The 15,876-nt window shown below is 37.8% G+C and overlaps 1 protein-coding gene across 6 annotated transcripts in view; it reads right to left on the bottom strand.

The window, feature by feature from the left end:
- Positions 1–1,735: 1,735 nt before the first annotated feature.
- Positions 1,736–15,876, bottom strand: part of LRFN2 (leucine rich repeat and fibronectin type III domain containing 2) — a 311,191-nt gene continuing 297,050 nt past the window's right edge. For all 6 annotated transcript variants that reach the window (XM_087935027.1, XM_087935041.1, XM_087935011.1 and 3 more), the window contains one exon: positions 1,736–3,277. In XM_087935027.1, the coding sequence (XP_087791153.1) occupies positions 2,356–3,277 (922 nt within the window). In that variant the 3' untranslated portion in view covers positions 1,736–2,355. The remainder of the gene's footprint in view (positions 3,278–15,876) is intronic.

Below are 15,876 nucleotides of genomic sequence, written 5' to 3'. Positions count from 1 at the left end.
TGAGATTCTTTTCTTTGGGATTTTTTTATGTTCAATGCTGCACCAGTATTTCTCTTAAAACATGTCAAAGCAGTAGCACTTCAATTTATATACCGCTTCACAGTGCTTTACAACCCTCTCTAAGTGGTTTATAGAGTCAGCATATTGCCCCCAACAATCTGGGTCCTCATTTTACCGACTTGGGAAGAAGGGGACAACCTTGAGCCAGTGAGAATGGAACCCCTGGCAGTGAGCAGTGAGCTAGCCTCCAATGCTGCATTCTAACCACTGCACCACTACATATCCTAAGATTCCTTAGTAATCATTTTCCCTGCTTAGTAAGCACCATAACCTATTTTCTAGTTGATTTTCATAATTGACTTAATTTATAAAGTTCTGTAACTCAACCTGAGTTATTTCAATTAGAAGCTGGTGAACCGTTGGACTGAAGATAGTGACAAAACATATTGTACATAGAGAATATGTGTTATAGAATATGTAGATATTGGCAGTATCAAATAAAGTGTGATAACATGAACACCTCTCTTACTAGAAAAAAAAAACCCTTTTGTGTTGCTGGTGTTATTTACAGCTGGAAGCATTTAATTGATAGAAAGTATCTGCTTCTATTATCTGGAATGAACTCCCTTGGAAGAACATACAAATTGAAGAATCATTTCTTTTTTCTAAGAAAACAAAAATTCATTCTAGCATTCAGAACAGACTATTGAAATAATGAATAAAAGAAAGGTTCATTTTTTCCCAATAAGTTGTTTTTACTGTACATTTTGTAGCAAAAGAGGAAGGGAAAAGAAAATATTTTGATCACAGGGATGCCATTTTCTAAAACTTCAAATAGGAAACATGACGGATAACAGGATCAAATACATAGCCATCTCACAATATATCTCTGAGCTGAGCTTTTTCTTAAAAACAAAAACAGAGTTTGTATATGAGTGTTCTCTTCACCCTTTTACAATTCTTTTCAGCACAGACCCTTTGGAGAAAAAAAAAAACAAATAGTGTGCAATTTCAGAAAGAGCTCCCCAATGGACAAATCTTTGGGAGTAAATAAATACAGAAAACAATTCTGAATTATAGGCTGTGGCTCTAAAGACCAACATTTCACTTCTGCTATGGAGTAGTGCTTGGGGAGGGCAAAATGTGTGCATTTACAGCTCTTCCAGATCCATTAATGTGTTTGATTATCACTTAAAAAGGCATAATGGGTAGCCTCAAATGGACAAAGGTTTCAACAAGAAAGACAAGCATGAGACCATGATGCAGGGACAAAGAGAGATTATATAGTATTGTTGAATCTGGGCCCCTCCTAGTCTACAATGCATTTTCAGAGCTCATGAGGACTACTCTCATAATCAAACTTGGAGTTTCATGTGATGCTGGAGGTTTCATGCCCTGACTGACATGATGCTATGCCAATTTGTGGCATTTGATATGAAGGTATCGATCTCCCTCCCTTTTCTAATGTTTATGAGTTGGATTTTTCTTGTTTGTTTTGATTAAATAGTGATTTTTGGATTCCTGATCAGAATTAGGAACATTTCTCTCCTTTCTCCCCCACAGTTATAAAAACTGAATTTCTCTCTTCTACCCTGATACTAAACTCCCTTATATTCTTAATAACCTATGGCCATCTGTTGATGAATAAAACAGATTGAGAACAATGATAGCATTTCAATTATTAATAATCAATGATTATTATTTTTTTCTGGGATAATGCTATGATTTTTAAAAAAAGTTATACCAAGGGAAAGCAAGGCAGTGAATGTAGACTGTTGGATTTTTTTTTTCAGGAGAGGAGGGAATCTTCAGGCAAATAGTGGCAAGATTTTTTCAAAATGTTACTTTTAGTCTTAATGTTAATTTGTATGTTCAGGGTTTCTTTTTCCAGATAGATTGGCTATGTAGTGGCAGCTGAGGTTATTCTACTGTTAGTTTTGTGTCCACTGAAATGTTCATCTCAGACAATGAGAAAATGAAGACAAACACAATTATCCTAAGAGATGAATAGACACTTCCTAACCAGCATTAATCCTCTTTCAATTTTGTTACACAGTTCACTGAGAAATTGGGATAGCACTGAATGTTTCCAGTGAATTCCTTGAAACATTCACACAGATATAAATAATATGTTGAGGGCATATCACCATCTCCTTACACACATGCACACATCCTATAAACCTCATAACTTCTTTTACTCCACTTGAATTCTTTATGTTAATATTTATTGACCAATATGTGGTTGAATGTGTGTGTGTGTGGTTTGTTTTCCTTCTATCACATTTATGGCCTTTTGAACTCATGGACTTGGTTATGTTTGGTAGGACTAGGAGTGGAATAGAGGGCAACTTCTATTTACACTGTGCTTTCCATGACCCACTCTGAGCTCCCATAAGTTCCCTTTGATTCTGTCAGGTCACTGTCATTGTACTGTAAAAGCATACCATTCACTGACAAACTACGTTTTGTCCAAATGTTTGTGATCTTTTTGGGGTAGTTGCAACACTGAGAAGTGGAAAAGTCCCCCATGTCAAAAGAATGGCTACGTTTAGTTTTACCCTCCAGTGGCAACATGAGGAGGCTGCGAAATTTGGATTCCTGCTGACCCAAAAGTGGCTCCTTGTCTGAGTGACGGACCACTATGGAAGTTCTTGAGTCTATTGTTTCCTCCTTTTTCTGACACTTCAGGTCCAGAGAGGCAAAAGCTCCCATGAGCCGATCAATATTGTGATGCTTTGATCTTGACCGGGGCCTCCATTTACTGGACAATGTGCCCTGCTCACTTTGGAGGCTATAGCCATCACAGTCACAGCTGTTCACAGAACTAGAGGAAGAGGAGATGCTGCTGTGTGCCGACTCACAGTTAAACTCTGTGAGTTCATTCCTTACCACAACTTTGGGATTCACTTGTGGCAGGACTCCGTTCTGGACAGGTTGAGATCCATTGGTTTGAGAATAGACATTGCTAACATTGGCCATCTTGCCAGGATTGTTGTTGCAAACCTTGTACCGCACCATCAGTATGATGATAAATACCAGCAAAGTAGCCACAATGATGCCTCCAATGATTAAAATCATGGTCCCACCCAGAAACTGGCTGTGCATGGACTGGCACTGGGGATAGTCCTCTTTGGTGTAGAACTGGGCACAGCCTACTATGTTGGTAACAGTGAGTGTTGTGGCAGTGTCATCCCACAGGGCCAGAACACAAAGATCATAGCCTGTTCCAGAAACCAGGTTGTTCACCACAAAGGCTTTATTTGAAGCTGGAATCATCCTTGAAGAGAAAGAAAAGAATAGCATTAGATTAATTTGCAAGAGAAAAGTAGACTGGCAAAGCAGAGGCAACTGGGGTCTTCAGAGAAGCTAAATAATGGCAATAATAGGTACAGCATTTGAATTCTCATTTTTTTTTCACTTGAGCATACAAACATAACAACCTTGTTTATTTCTGAATATATGATTTTAAAAATTCACTCTGTCACCGTATCTTGGGATTCCTCCCCAAGGTACAAAAACTGGTCCTTAAAAGATTAGTGGTATTTTCACCTTGGTTAGGTAGATCATATATTCCAACTTCCTTGTTGGTATTCAGTCCGCATACTACAAATCATAATGCCTGAAGTCCCAGATTGACAAAGCACAAGCATTCGGAATACAAAGAAGAGACATTACTTCAGTTTAAAATCTAATAAGATTATCAAAATATACATTACAAGCATTTATAGCAGATAGGTTATTAATGCAGACTATTTTCATTTATCTGTATTTTTAATTGTTTCAGCATTGTATTAGATGTAAGCTGTCAAATCTGTTGGAGTGGGCACTTACAATAAATCAAGAGAAAGAAATACATTGGTTTGTTTTATCTGTATGCTATCTGACTCCCTATGATTCTGGGCATCATAAATAAGGTTATGATTGCTATGTTGTAATTGCTATACCCTGCTTTTAATCTTGAGCTCAACATTACTTTCAAAGCATTTTCTGATAATTTGGTGCTTCTTATGAGATACAGGGGAATCATAGCCTTCTGCCAGAGAACACCTGAAAGGAACTTTCCTCTCCAGAAATTGAAATGTCTAGAGATTACAAGCTGCTTTTCCCACTCCCCACCCTGGCATCACACCAGCCATTTGGCAGAGACAATGCAGGCTTCAAAAACAGATTCAGTAAACTTGCTTATATCTACCAGGCAAAGCAGTTTCTCCCCTCTGGCCAGTTTTCAATCATTTATTGCATCTCTGTTCTGCTAGATGCATAACAGACAATGGCCTTCATGGGGATCCTAAGAGCAATTCTTCCTGAATTGCAAATCAAAAAGACTCCATAGAAATGAGCAAGCATAGCTTTTATTAATTCCATACCAGAAAGCATTTGTAACATTTGAAAAGCTTTATAGAAACCCATAGAGGCATCTATAGGAAATAAACCAGATGTGGGAGTTGAGATAATCTTTAGTGTTAGTGTTTTACGTGTTTTATGTATATGAAGCATCTGACCATCTGAAAATTATCTGCATAAGTATTCAACATTATCAGGAAGCTCAAAATTTTCCAAGCAGAGGAAAAGAAACAATTACAACATGTGGCTCACAAACATCTTGGAATGTTAGAATATGGCAGCCAGCCAGGGATAAATAATTGTCCTCTGCCATTTGCTCCAGTAAAGGAGACAATTTGCTCTTTGATGAAAAGCTTAACAAAAGATTCAGTTTAGCCTCAAGAGTTAATATACTGTAGTTTTTTAGTTATGTGACATGGATGTTTGCCTTTCAATATTGGAGGGAAAACAAAGTGAATAGAAAGAAGAAAATTCTTCCTTTTCCACAAAGCCCAATTCAAATAAATGTCAGGTTCAGGTTATCATATGAGTGGAACATAGATTTGTGTTCTGTCTCACTTTTCTTCTTTCCCAAAAGTTGAAACACAGGCAGGCAAGCTGGCTCAGACTTCACAGAGTTAATTCTTTGGAACTGATAATATCCTTGGCATTCCAACACACTCTGCCTGCCAAGTCTGAACTGATAACAAATAAAAATCTACTCACAGAAAATTACAAGGCAGTCCACAAAAATCATTCATGAAGAAAATCTGAAGTAAGATTAAACTTTGTCCTGTACAAAGTTCCAGCTGAAAACACACCCACTTTTATCCCCTGTGGGGTGTGGCTTGATGACTCAGCTCACTCTCTGACCCTCCCATGCCTCTTACGTTGCTGCTCACATTTCTCCCTACGATGCTGCTTAAGATCAAGCCAACACTCTTCCTCTTTACTCCCTATCAGGGGCTGCTCCGATATGCCTTCCTCCTGATTAATCTCAGGCTGTTCCTCTCGGTTGTCTGATGAAACCTGAGGCATTATCAGGGAGGAAGGCATTGCCAGAGAGGAAGGTCCTGGGGAGGAAGGCATTCCCAGTTCCTCCTCCTCATCTTTCAGGTCTTCTTCTTCTGACAGCATAGGCTCGGGAATCGGGGCCACAACAGATTTGTAACTTACATTTTTCATAAGAAAGATATTTTTCATGCTATGCCTAACAGCAGGTCTTGAATAGTAGCAGCTAGACATCCATCTTTTTAATCAATTAGTGTGTTTCCTTCTATCAAACCACTCAGTGGTGAATCAAGAATATTTGACCCCTGAAGTGGATTTTTTTTAACATTCCCCTCCTCTATTGCTGTTGTATTATGTCACTGATTGACAAATAGCTAATTAGCACATCACCAGCAAAGACTAACTAACTCTAAACCTACAGCTGACCTTCTGGATAGTCTTCTTCTAATTCCCATATTCCAAATCAATACACCCCAGTATTGCCTATACCCAAGACACACCAACCTAGCCTCTTTCCCTTGATGTCATAGAGACACCACCACAAGTTATTTCAAAGGCCTTCAATGATGACCCTTAGCTTCTTATATCTTGTTCACTAATTATTCTGTGCAAGAATCTGAACCACACCATGCTAGAAATAAAAAAGACCCCTTTCTCAAAAGGGCCTTATTGTTATTCTATTTATTATTTGCAGTCCAACTTAAAGAATTAAAGTTTTATTGATTTATTGTCTTACACAGATTACTTTTAAGTCCCCTTTCCAGCACATGTACTATCAATTAAGAACCACTGTTATAAAATATCCAGTTAAATATGTCATTCTAGAATAGTGTTTTTCAATCTTGGCTTTTTCCAGATGTGTGGATTTCAGTTAATAGAATTTCCCAGCCAACGTGAATGTTGCTATTGATGCTAAAAGCTGAAGTCTACACATTTGGAATCTCTCAAGCTGATAAATAGTTCTCTAGAACTTCTGAGCATACAAAAATTAAGGGTGCTATAATTTTGTTGCTGAGACAAGAAAAAAGAAAATCTTCAGCTAATGAAGTGACAAATGTGGCCACTGCACACAGAACCTTATTTATTGGTTGACTGTATTTCCCTCTTGGTTCCAAAAGCCATTACATAATTTCCATCATTACCAGACAAGGAATGTAAATATGATGGTGTTTGTTCCCTCATTCAAAAGTAAAAGCTTCTTCCCTGAGTATTGGTAAAATAATTATATATATATATATATATATATATATATGAATTTATGAAGATAGATTAAGCATCTTCTCTAGATCCTCTCTTCTGTGGGAATTTTGTATCAGAGGTAATACCAGATGATTAAAATAATGTTAAAAGGAAGCCACCATGGCATTGGATTAAATTAAACCGCTGTATGCCAGTTTTTCTTAGCTAAACAAGATATCTAAGAACTAGAGTTACAAACAGATATACTACCTGAAAGAAAATAAATTCTACCTATTCTATCTAAAAGAAAGTAATCAAGGAAAACAGCTGAACATCACATGGACGAATGAGAAAGAACAGTCAAGAAACTGATTATTATTCATTTTTCTTTGAATATATAATAGTAGTATTAGATGTGTAAATAGGGACATCCAGATTTTAATTTAAAACTTTAAGCTATGGATGGCCTCAAGAAAATTCATCTGCTGATGACCATGTCAACGTACCCATTTAACTTTCTTGGCAATGGTATGAAAGTGGTTTGAGATTGCCTAATTCTAGGATACCTAGAATTAGGCAGTCTTATCAGTGCTCCAAGTTCAATACTACTGAAATAGGGAGGGTTTGTCTTAGACATTTGCATAGGTTACATTCCTGCCATGGACTGATTTATTTCAACAGAATAACAGAGTTGGAAGCAGGGTGGGGTGGGATTCTACTGGTTCTGTCCACCTCTGTAAAACCGGTAGTTCTCAAGAGCAACAGACAGAGAGCATACATAGAACCGGTTCTATGTCTGCTGCTGTTTTGGCCCACTCACCCGCCTGGGTCCTTACCTGACCTTTATTTCATGCTTTTTCAACAACAGCTGCTTTGTGCGACACAGCTGCAGTTGAAAAAGCAACAAAAAAGGACTTTTCCAACTGCTGTGCACTTGCACGCAGTGCTGCTCAGCTGTCTGGGCAGCTCAGCAGGTCGTAAATTGCACTTGCATGACTCACGTGACTCCCGCATGAGCGCACAACACAGAGCGATAGAACTGGTAGTTACACCGGTTGGATCCATCCCTGGTTGGAAGGGACCTTGGAAGTCTTCTAGTCCAACCACCTGCTCAAGTAGGAAGCCCTACACTATTTCAGACAAATGGATGTCCTCTTAAAAACCTCCAGTGTTGGAGAACTCACAATTTCCGGAGGCAAGTTGTTGCATTGATTAATTGCTTTAACTGTCAGGAAATTTCTCTTTTGTTCTAAGTTGGTTCTCTCCTTGATTAGTTTCCATCCATTGCTTTTTGTCCTGCCTTCAGGTGGCTTGGAGAATAGGTTGACCCCCTCTTCTTTGTGGGAGCCCTTCAACTATTGGAATACGGTTATCATATCACTCCTAGTTCTTCTTTTCATTAAAGTAGACATGCCCAATTCCAGTAACTATTATTTATAAGTTTTAGCCTGCAGACCCCCTAATCATCTTTGTTGCTCTTTTCTGCACTCTTTCTAGAGCCTCAATATTTTTTTTTTATATTGTGACGACCACAAACTGGATGTAGCAGTCCTAATGAGGTCTTACCAAGGCATTATAAAGAGGTACTAACACTTTATATGATCTTGCTTCAACCCCTTTTATCTGACTAGTTCCTGGATTCCTCCTCTTGTTTCTGAAGATCATTCCCTGTCATGCCCCTGGTGGAGACTGACTCTGAGGAAGAGGAAGAACAGCCAATGGGGAGTGGAAGTGTGGCTCTGGAGGCTGTGGAGGAGGCTGGGGAAGGACAGAGCCTGGCTGGGCAGTTAGAGGAGGACCCAGGCCCAGGCCCTCTCCATTCTAGGGCACGCAGGGAGGAGAGGATAAGGGAGAAATATGGTTACTGGGGAGGAGAGGGCCTTGATCTTCTTCATGGGCTGCAGCTGTGATAATTGGATAAGAGGCTGGGCATGCATAGGGGTAAATGCTGGAAACAAAGCGTGGAAATATCTCTAGTTTATTGTTCCTCTCTGAGTTTGGCGTCCTTCCCAATGTGTGTTATCTGTGGACATCCTCCAGCCCTTATCTTGCCTGGTTTGTGTTGTTTTTTACTCTTTATAATTTAAATGGCATTTCCTCCTTCTTGTAACTGCTTGTGTGGAAGTTTTTTGTCTCCAGTCAAGGATATTTGGAGCTTGGGAGCAAAGTGAAGGAATAAAAGGGGCTTCACCTGTTTTTTTGTGACTGTTTATTTTGTATGCCACCCCGGGTCATCACATTCTCTCTTCTCTCTGCAGCTCTCTATAAAAAGCTATAATGCTGGGAAAGATAGAAAGAAAGAGCAGAAGAGGATGATCAGAAGTAAGGTAGAAGGACTTACAATGATGATGGGTGCACCTAAAGGCAGGTAGGACAGATTGTCATGGGAAAAATCTGTTTTTCTAATACTAAAAGTTGACAATAATTTCATACACAGTATTCAGAGAATCTTATGGATCACATTGAAATAACACTAAATTCTTTTCTTTAAAAATCTCATTAATAACATTGTATTTTGATGGAGTGTTTTATCAATGTACACATCCATTATACACTGATAAAACACTGTTGTTTTTTTCTTTCATTCACTCTTGTCCAATTCTCAGAGATTACCTGGATAAATCCCTGCAGTTTTCCTGCCAAGGAGTTTCAGAAGTGGTTTCCCATTTTCTCGTTCCTAAGGCTGGGAGAAAATAATTAGCTTGGCTTTGTGCCTAAGCAAGATAGAAGTCATGGTTTTCCAATTTGTAGCCTGATGCTTTAACCATTACAATAAACTGAAAATTGACTTTATTCATTATACACACATGGTATGCATGCATCAATATTGTTTTTTAGTATAGATTTGCACAGCTGAAAATCACTGCATGGATGGAATCTATATATAGTTATATACAGAATAATGCCAACTACTTTTGTAGTGTTTCATTAGTGGGTAAATTTGTGTCTCTAACATGGGGGGATGTTAATAGTAAAAACTGTGGGAGATTCATTGTAGGAACACTGAATGTAGGGCAATGCAAGCAGAGAGAATGGAATGGGACTGCAAAGGTTAGCATTGGGTGAGTGAATAAAGTTTCATCTGTATTTGCAGCTGCTCCCCAGTGCTAGCATCATCACCTCAGGCGCATCTCAGATCATAAGGCATTAGATTATCATAGGAACATAAGCCCTACTGTAAACTGTGCCCATCCTCCCCATCTGTGGAAAAAATTGTTTTCCATGAAACTGGTATCTGATGCCAAAAAGGTTGGGGACAGCTGGTCTAACCCTTTTTCTTTGCTTCACTTTTTCCAACATACTTTTTTCACTTACACAGTCACAACACAATTGACAGATTCAGCTCTAATTTGGTTCCCAATTATCTATCTTAATTATATCCCTATGGCTGACATGTTTTCTTTTCTGATGCCTCAGTATTTATCAGAATGGGCCAGAAATAGTTTAGACTTGCACTGTAGACCCAAAGTAGGTATATTCATCCAACCATGCTTTCTTACAATCTGACAGGTAGTGACTGTTGGCAATTCTCACTCACACATAATCACACATCATTCTTGGCAATTTTAGTATAGATTATGTGTTCAAGCTCAATTGGGCATTTTAGATCTCCACAGTTAGATTGCATAGTTAAGATAAATAACCTTAAAGGGATATTTTAAAAAAATCTTTGATGGATTAAAACTAAAATAAAATTATTGTTTAGAGTGCATGGTGGAGGAATCAACAGTCAATAGAATGTTGCCCACACAGGTAATTTTTAATTGTTCTGTTCCTGTAGATTATACAAGATTTTGGCAAGGCAATTGATCTTATCATTTGGGCCTCTAGTGTTGAAGTCACCAAGGAGTCCAGGAGCTTGATTTTGACAGGCTACCATAGCAGATGTAGTGGAGGTAGAGAGACGTTTGTGTTGCTCTCTCCACTCCAGCTGGTTTCTAAAAAAAATAAATAGGTGTGAAAGACAGCTCAACATTTCTTCTGCCTCTAAGGCTTCCTTTCATTCTATCACACTTTGAATCTTCTCCCTTCTCCCTCTCTCAGCCTTAATAAGTGAATGTTTGTGCTAAATTGATGTCAGATTTCCCATACATTCCAATCTCTGATCTCTACCGTTGGAATGCTGTCAGGCACCATAGGATTAAGACTTACTAGAACTTGATATAATGACTAAGATGTAGCTAATAAGCTAAAACAAGACCAGTCTTTGTGTGGGAGTCAGTATTGATGTGCATATATACACAGACACACATACAAGCACCTACAGCATATGTGTATAATTCATTAGCATTTCCTGCAGCGTTGTGGCAATTCGGAATATGACTTGCTCATATTAGTGTTTTTGTTTATTTGTTTGTTAGATTTATTGGCCCTTTTTTTGAGAAAGATGGCTTTCACTTTGTCCCCAGAAGAACAACCCATGGCAACAAGAGTGTGTGGCTGGCTTAAATTATCACATCCAAAGACAAACCTACACTTGGTTCCCCCAAAACATAGTTAATTTCTTTCACCATTTCACTCTACAAATTATTTGTTCAGGGCACAACACAGTATGAACATGCAGAGTTTTGAAGTGTTGAAATTTTGATCAAAGGACCTTCTTGAAGGTAAACTACAAAACAAAGGGGTCACTTGTTTCTGTCTAAGCAGTGAAGCAAGCATAACACTTTGTTCATGGAAAATGGCATTGAGGATTGAACATTGGCCTCATCTTCAAGTTCAGATGATGGAATGCATCACTAATATTCTGCATTGAGCTGGGGGCATGTTACAAAATTCTGCATTGAACCAGAAAACAACCATTTCACACTCCCCCTGCCCTTCCCACATCATTACATGGAGCTGATTTCATCCTAGAAAATGCTTTCAGGACTAATAATTTGATCAGTAGTATTTTATCTTTATTAAAGTTAACTACTTGAATTATGTTCCTTACTACCCAGGTCTTCTCTTCCATTCTTTTCATGAACACTTTCCTCTTTCTTAATATCTCAGTTGTTTCATGGTTCATATAATGGGTCAGTTGAATATTAAGGTTTTTTTATTTCCATCCTAAGAATAAAATTAATGAATATTCCTCCCTCCACCCCACTGAAGAATTCTTAAATAAGTGTCAGGATCATCTCTTTACCTCTACTGTAGTGTGAAATTAACTGCTCTGGATTAACTATGGTAATCCTTTTTTTAAAAAAATTCATACAACCTGCATCTGAGATATGAATTAACTATCCTATATAATTCTTGCTTAAGTTGGTGAGAAAGTTTATGCTTTTGCTGGTTGCTTTTACCCCCCCCCCCGCCCCCCCCAAAAAAATTGTTAGAGGTGCTATTTCATCTCCTTTCTGAATTTATAATTTATTATTATATTCTGTGCAACTGCCAGTGCAGATTTCTTGAAAATGTAGGTCTTCTTTTTCATTCGGTCTCCTACATCTGCATTCTAGATGAGCTACTTTTCCCTAAATATAACCTCTGTTTTCTTGTCATTACTTTCTGCAAGGTTCCTTTGGAAATAAAGCAAATCCATTTTTATTTTTTGCTATTAGATATGATTTCTTACTTAGTTTGCACAGACCTATGGATGAATAAATCTAGATTCATTCTGCATCGGTTTTGCATTCCTTCAATCATATTTCTATTCCATCTAATATCCATGGTAGTTTGCATGTGCATATTTTCATAAAATTCACATCTTCTGTGAAACTTTTTTCAACATCTTTATTTATGTATGCAATGTTTCTCAGCATTTTTGCATTAAAGTTCTATACCAAAGCCTGTACAATTTGGGGATGTTACAAATGAAATTGCATTTAAAAAAATCAGACTAAAACGAATTGCTATATTCCTCTATATGCCCAATGAAATAATCAGATTGTGACCACAGTCCTACTAAAAGTTGACATAAAGCTTTTATAATATCCATATCCACATCAACATAACATCAATGTCCACCCAGCCTTTGTATTTTTTTTTTGCCTTACCTTGTAACTGATGCAAATAGCTGGAGGGAAATCATGAGAACATCCAAGAATTTTTCTCCTAATAAGAAAGAATCCTGATCTTATACAGAAGGACTATTAGGATAAGGAATCATTTCCATATAAAATTGACTATGTTAGCATCTTTACTGGCTGTCTTACTTTTCTTTTATAAGCTCCCAGTTTTCCATACTAAGCTACCATGATCACGCTTGCATTAATCTATTGTTCTTGATAGATGCCACATATGCTTTTCTTAATGACAGGTTAATTTTCTCAAAGCAAACTTTACGTATTCAGGCATAAACAACCACATAAAGTAAATATATTAAGCAACAATTCAACATGTTTCTTCTCAGGGAGACATCGTACTAAACAAAGACTAATGCACCTACTGCTGCTATTACAAAATATTGAAATAGCAATGACTCACTACATGTTGCACAGATGTGACATGATCCCTCCCCAGAGTAGTTATTAAAAGCCAGGGAAGATAACAATAAGCTGCACAAGAAAAAGAAGTACTAAGGACAAAAGATGGATTAAATGAAATAGATAAACTAGATGAGACAGATTATGAGATACTACTGTGACCCAGGGCTTTAAGGAAAAGGGGGAGTTTAGAGACTTATGAAATATGGAGAAGTGATAGGAATACGCTTATTATTTCTCTTAGTTCTGAACTGAAATGGGAGGAATGATTCCTTTTTTACATCCCTATTTTGAAACCAGTTTTCCCATTTTGAGCATTAGATTGGAATGGCAGTGTCATCCTTTGTGTACTATCCCAGCCAGTCTATGAGAATTGGATAGTTACTTAGGAATTATGAGCTGTCCCCTTAAGGGAATGCATCATGGTAAATGTAGTTAAAGGTATCCTGGGAAATGTACTCCATATCACATGACCATATCTGTAATCCTGATTGGTCACTAAATTGACCCTTGAGGGGTTGTGGAAAGTTTTCCTCACTTTTGCCTGAACTCCCTAACTCATGGGAGCTGCTTTCTATCGCTACAAGATGGAGATAACCATCTTTTACTACAAGGCAGATACACAAAGGATTGGTCATTAAAGAAGAACTTCATCACAAACATGAGTTATGAGGATACCTGATGAACCAATAAATGTAATTTGTTATGGACATTGTGTTGAGTTATCTATCTGCATCTGTACAGTTTACAAATCCACCTCTGTGCAGAAGACAGAAAAGTAAAAGATGGTTATCTCCTAACCCATCTCGTAGCGATAGAAAGCAGCTCCCATGAGTTTGGGAGTTCAGGCAAAAGTGAGGAAAACTTCCCCCAACCCCTCGAGGGTCAATTTAGTGAACAATCAGGATTACAAATGTGGTCACGTGATATGGACTACATTTCCCAGGATACCTTTAACTACATTTACCATGATGCATTCCCTTAAGGGGACAGCTCATAATTCCTAAGTAACTATCCAATTCCCATAAACTGGCTGGGACAGCACACTTTGCAAAAAGAACAATGGAAACAGGAAACATTGTTGTGATCCACAGATACACAACTCAATGGTTGACCACTGCTAATCATCCTGGTTTTTGTAGAACTGATTTGTTGGTAATCTCTGTCCTGGAATAATCAGCATGTGCCCATTTTCATCAAGATCATAAATTGAAAGAAAAGATACAACCTATCTACACTTACCATAATTTGCTTTAAGATTGAATAGCAAAGGATGTCATGTGTTTAACATTTATACCTTGGTTGTCCCTGTTCAGCTGAAAGTAAACTACAGAACAAAGTGATAAGAATTTAACTCTGGTTACTTGGAAAGGAATGTGCAACATAGCACATGGAAACAATAATATAACTGCATCTTGAACAGGGGAGAAGTGATCCCCCATCACAAATAAGAGATTTGGAATGGATAGTTATGAACAGATGTTAAATGTCTATGGAAAGAGATGTCAAAGGAGGAGAAAGTGCAAAGCCATGTGCAACCTCAGAAAAGTTAGCTGCAGATAGTTTCATAACAAATTGTTGGATCAGTGTTTCATGAATCAAATTATTTCATCATGTATTGCCAACAGATTGCCTTGAGATTCAGAAGTGAAGAAGGATACTTCAACCACATCTAGTTTCTATTTATTTTGTATTTATACCAATTCTGCATGCCAGCTTGATATGTCTTTTATGTTGGTTGGAACCTCGTAGCTTTGATTTCCAAAATTTGAATGCATGGTAGAAGATTACAATATTAAATAAGTTTAAGTGCTAATGGGAATCATAACTTGCTTCTTCTTTTAATAGGTTTCCTCCTTCTCAGAGGGGGAGGATTGACAAAATTAAACCCACTCCATTTCAGTTCCAGCAAATTACCACCTCAGTCTATTTCTCCGTGACTACAGGTTACTGCAGAAATCACAGCAAATCCACACCAGCAAAACAAGGTTTTGTTAGTTTACAGTATATGTAATAACATGGGAGAGACAGAGATCATTATAAGCAATGAGTGATAGCCCTGCCCTAAATCAAATGAGGCACCATTGGTTGTTTCAGCCAATAATGTCTTAGAGTAGTGTACCACAACCTTTGTGACCTGGGCTGTGTGAGCAGTGGGTCAACATGCGTGTGTAGCTCCACTTGCATGGGTGGTGGGCCAGTGTGCATGCTAGCATAAGTGGACATACACATGCACAAGCATGACAGCCCACCATTCATACCACCCCATTCTGAATAAGCCACAGCCTGGTAGTGGACTGCAGCCCTGAGCTTGGGGACACCAGTCTTAAGAGACAGAGGGCAGAGATTATGAAAATTCCTGAGTATAAAGGGAGAAATTTGGGTTGATGATTCTGCCTACAAATTAATTCCACTCTAGTATTGCTCAGTCTCATCCTGAGTGACATTGGAAGCATTTTTTTATAATCTACATGCTATCTGACTAAACCTATTAGTAGTTTATTTTATTTAGGAAAAAACAACACATTTCCAAATTAAAATCACATTTTTCTTTCTAACATCTCTTTCTATCTAAATAGCATTTGGCATCAATTTTCCCCACAGAATAGGGTGAGATCCCACTTTATGCCAAAATAAGACTTTTTAAAAACTAGTTTTAAAAGAGCATAACTTAAACATCTCTGTGCCAATTTCTGTGAAATTTGACATACTTCAGCTCCTTATTAAATACATGGCTCGTGTTTCAATTTCATTTAACTGAGCTGATTTTTTTTTAAAAAAATGACACAGCCATTGTTAGTTTTCTGGATCAAAATATGGGGGAAGACAGAACTCATTTTTCTGAATCACATTCAATTCAGGCATTGAATCATATTAAAATATAGCTAGTGTAACCCAAATTAGATCAGTCCATTTCTAGAAGTCCATCCTGATACCTTGAATTGGACTGGAC

Source organism: Pseudonaja textilis, chromosome 1 (genome assembly GCF_049901715.1).
Source record: "Pseudonaja textilis isolate UNSWEBS1 chromosome 1, rPseTex1.2, whole genome shotgun sequence".
Classification (NCBI taxonomy): domain Eukaryota; kingdom Metazoa; phylum Chordata; class Lepidosauria; order Squamata; family Elapidae; genus Pseudonaja; species Pseudonaja textilis.
Note: the sequence above shows the minus strand (reverse complement) of the source record. Positions and strands in the feature narration are given on the sequence as shown.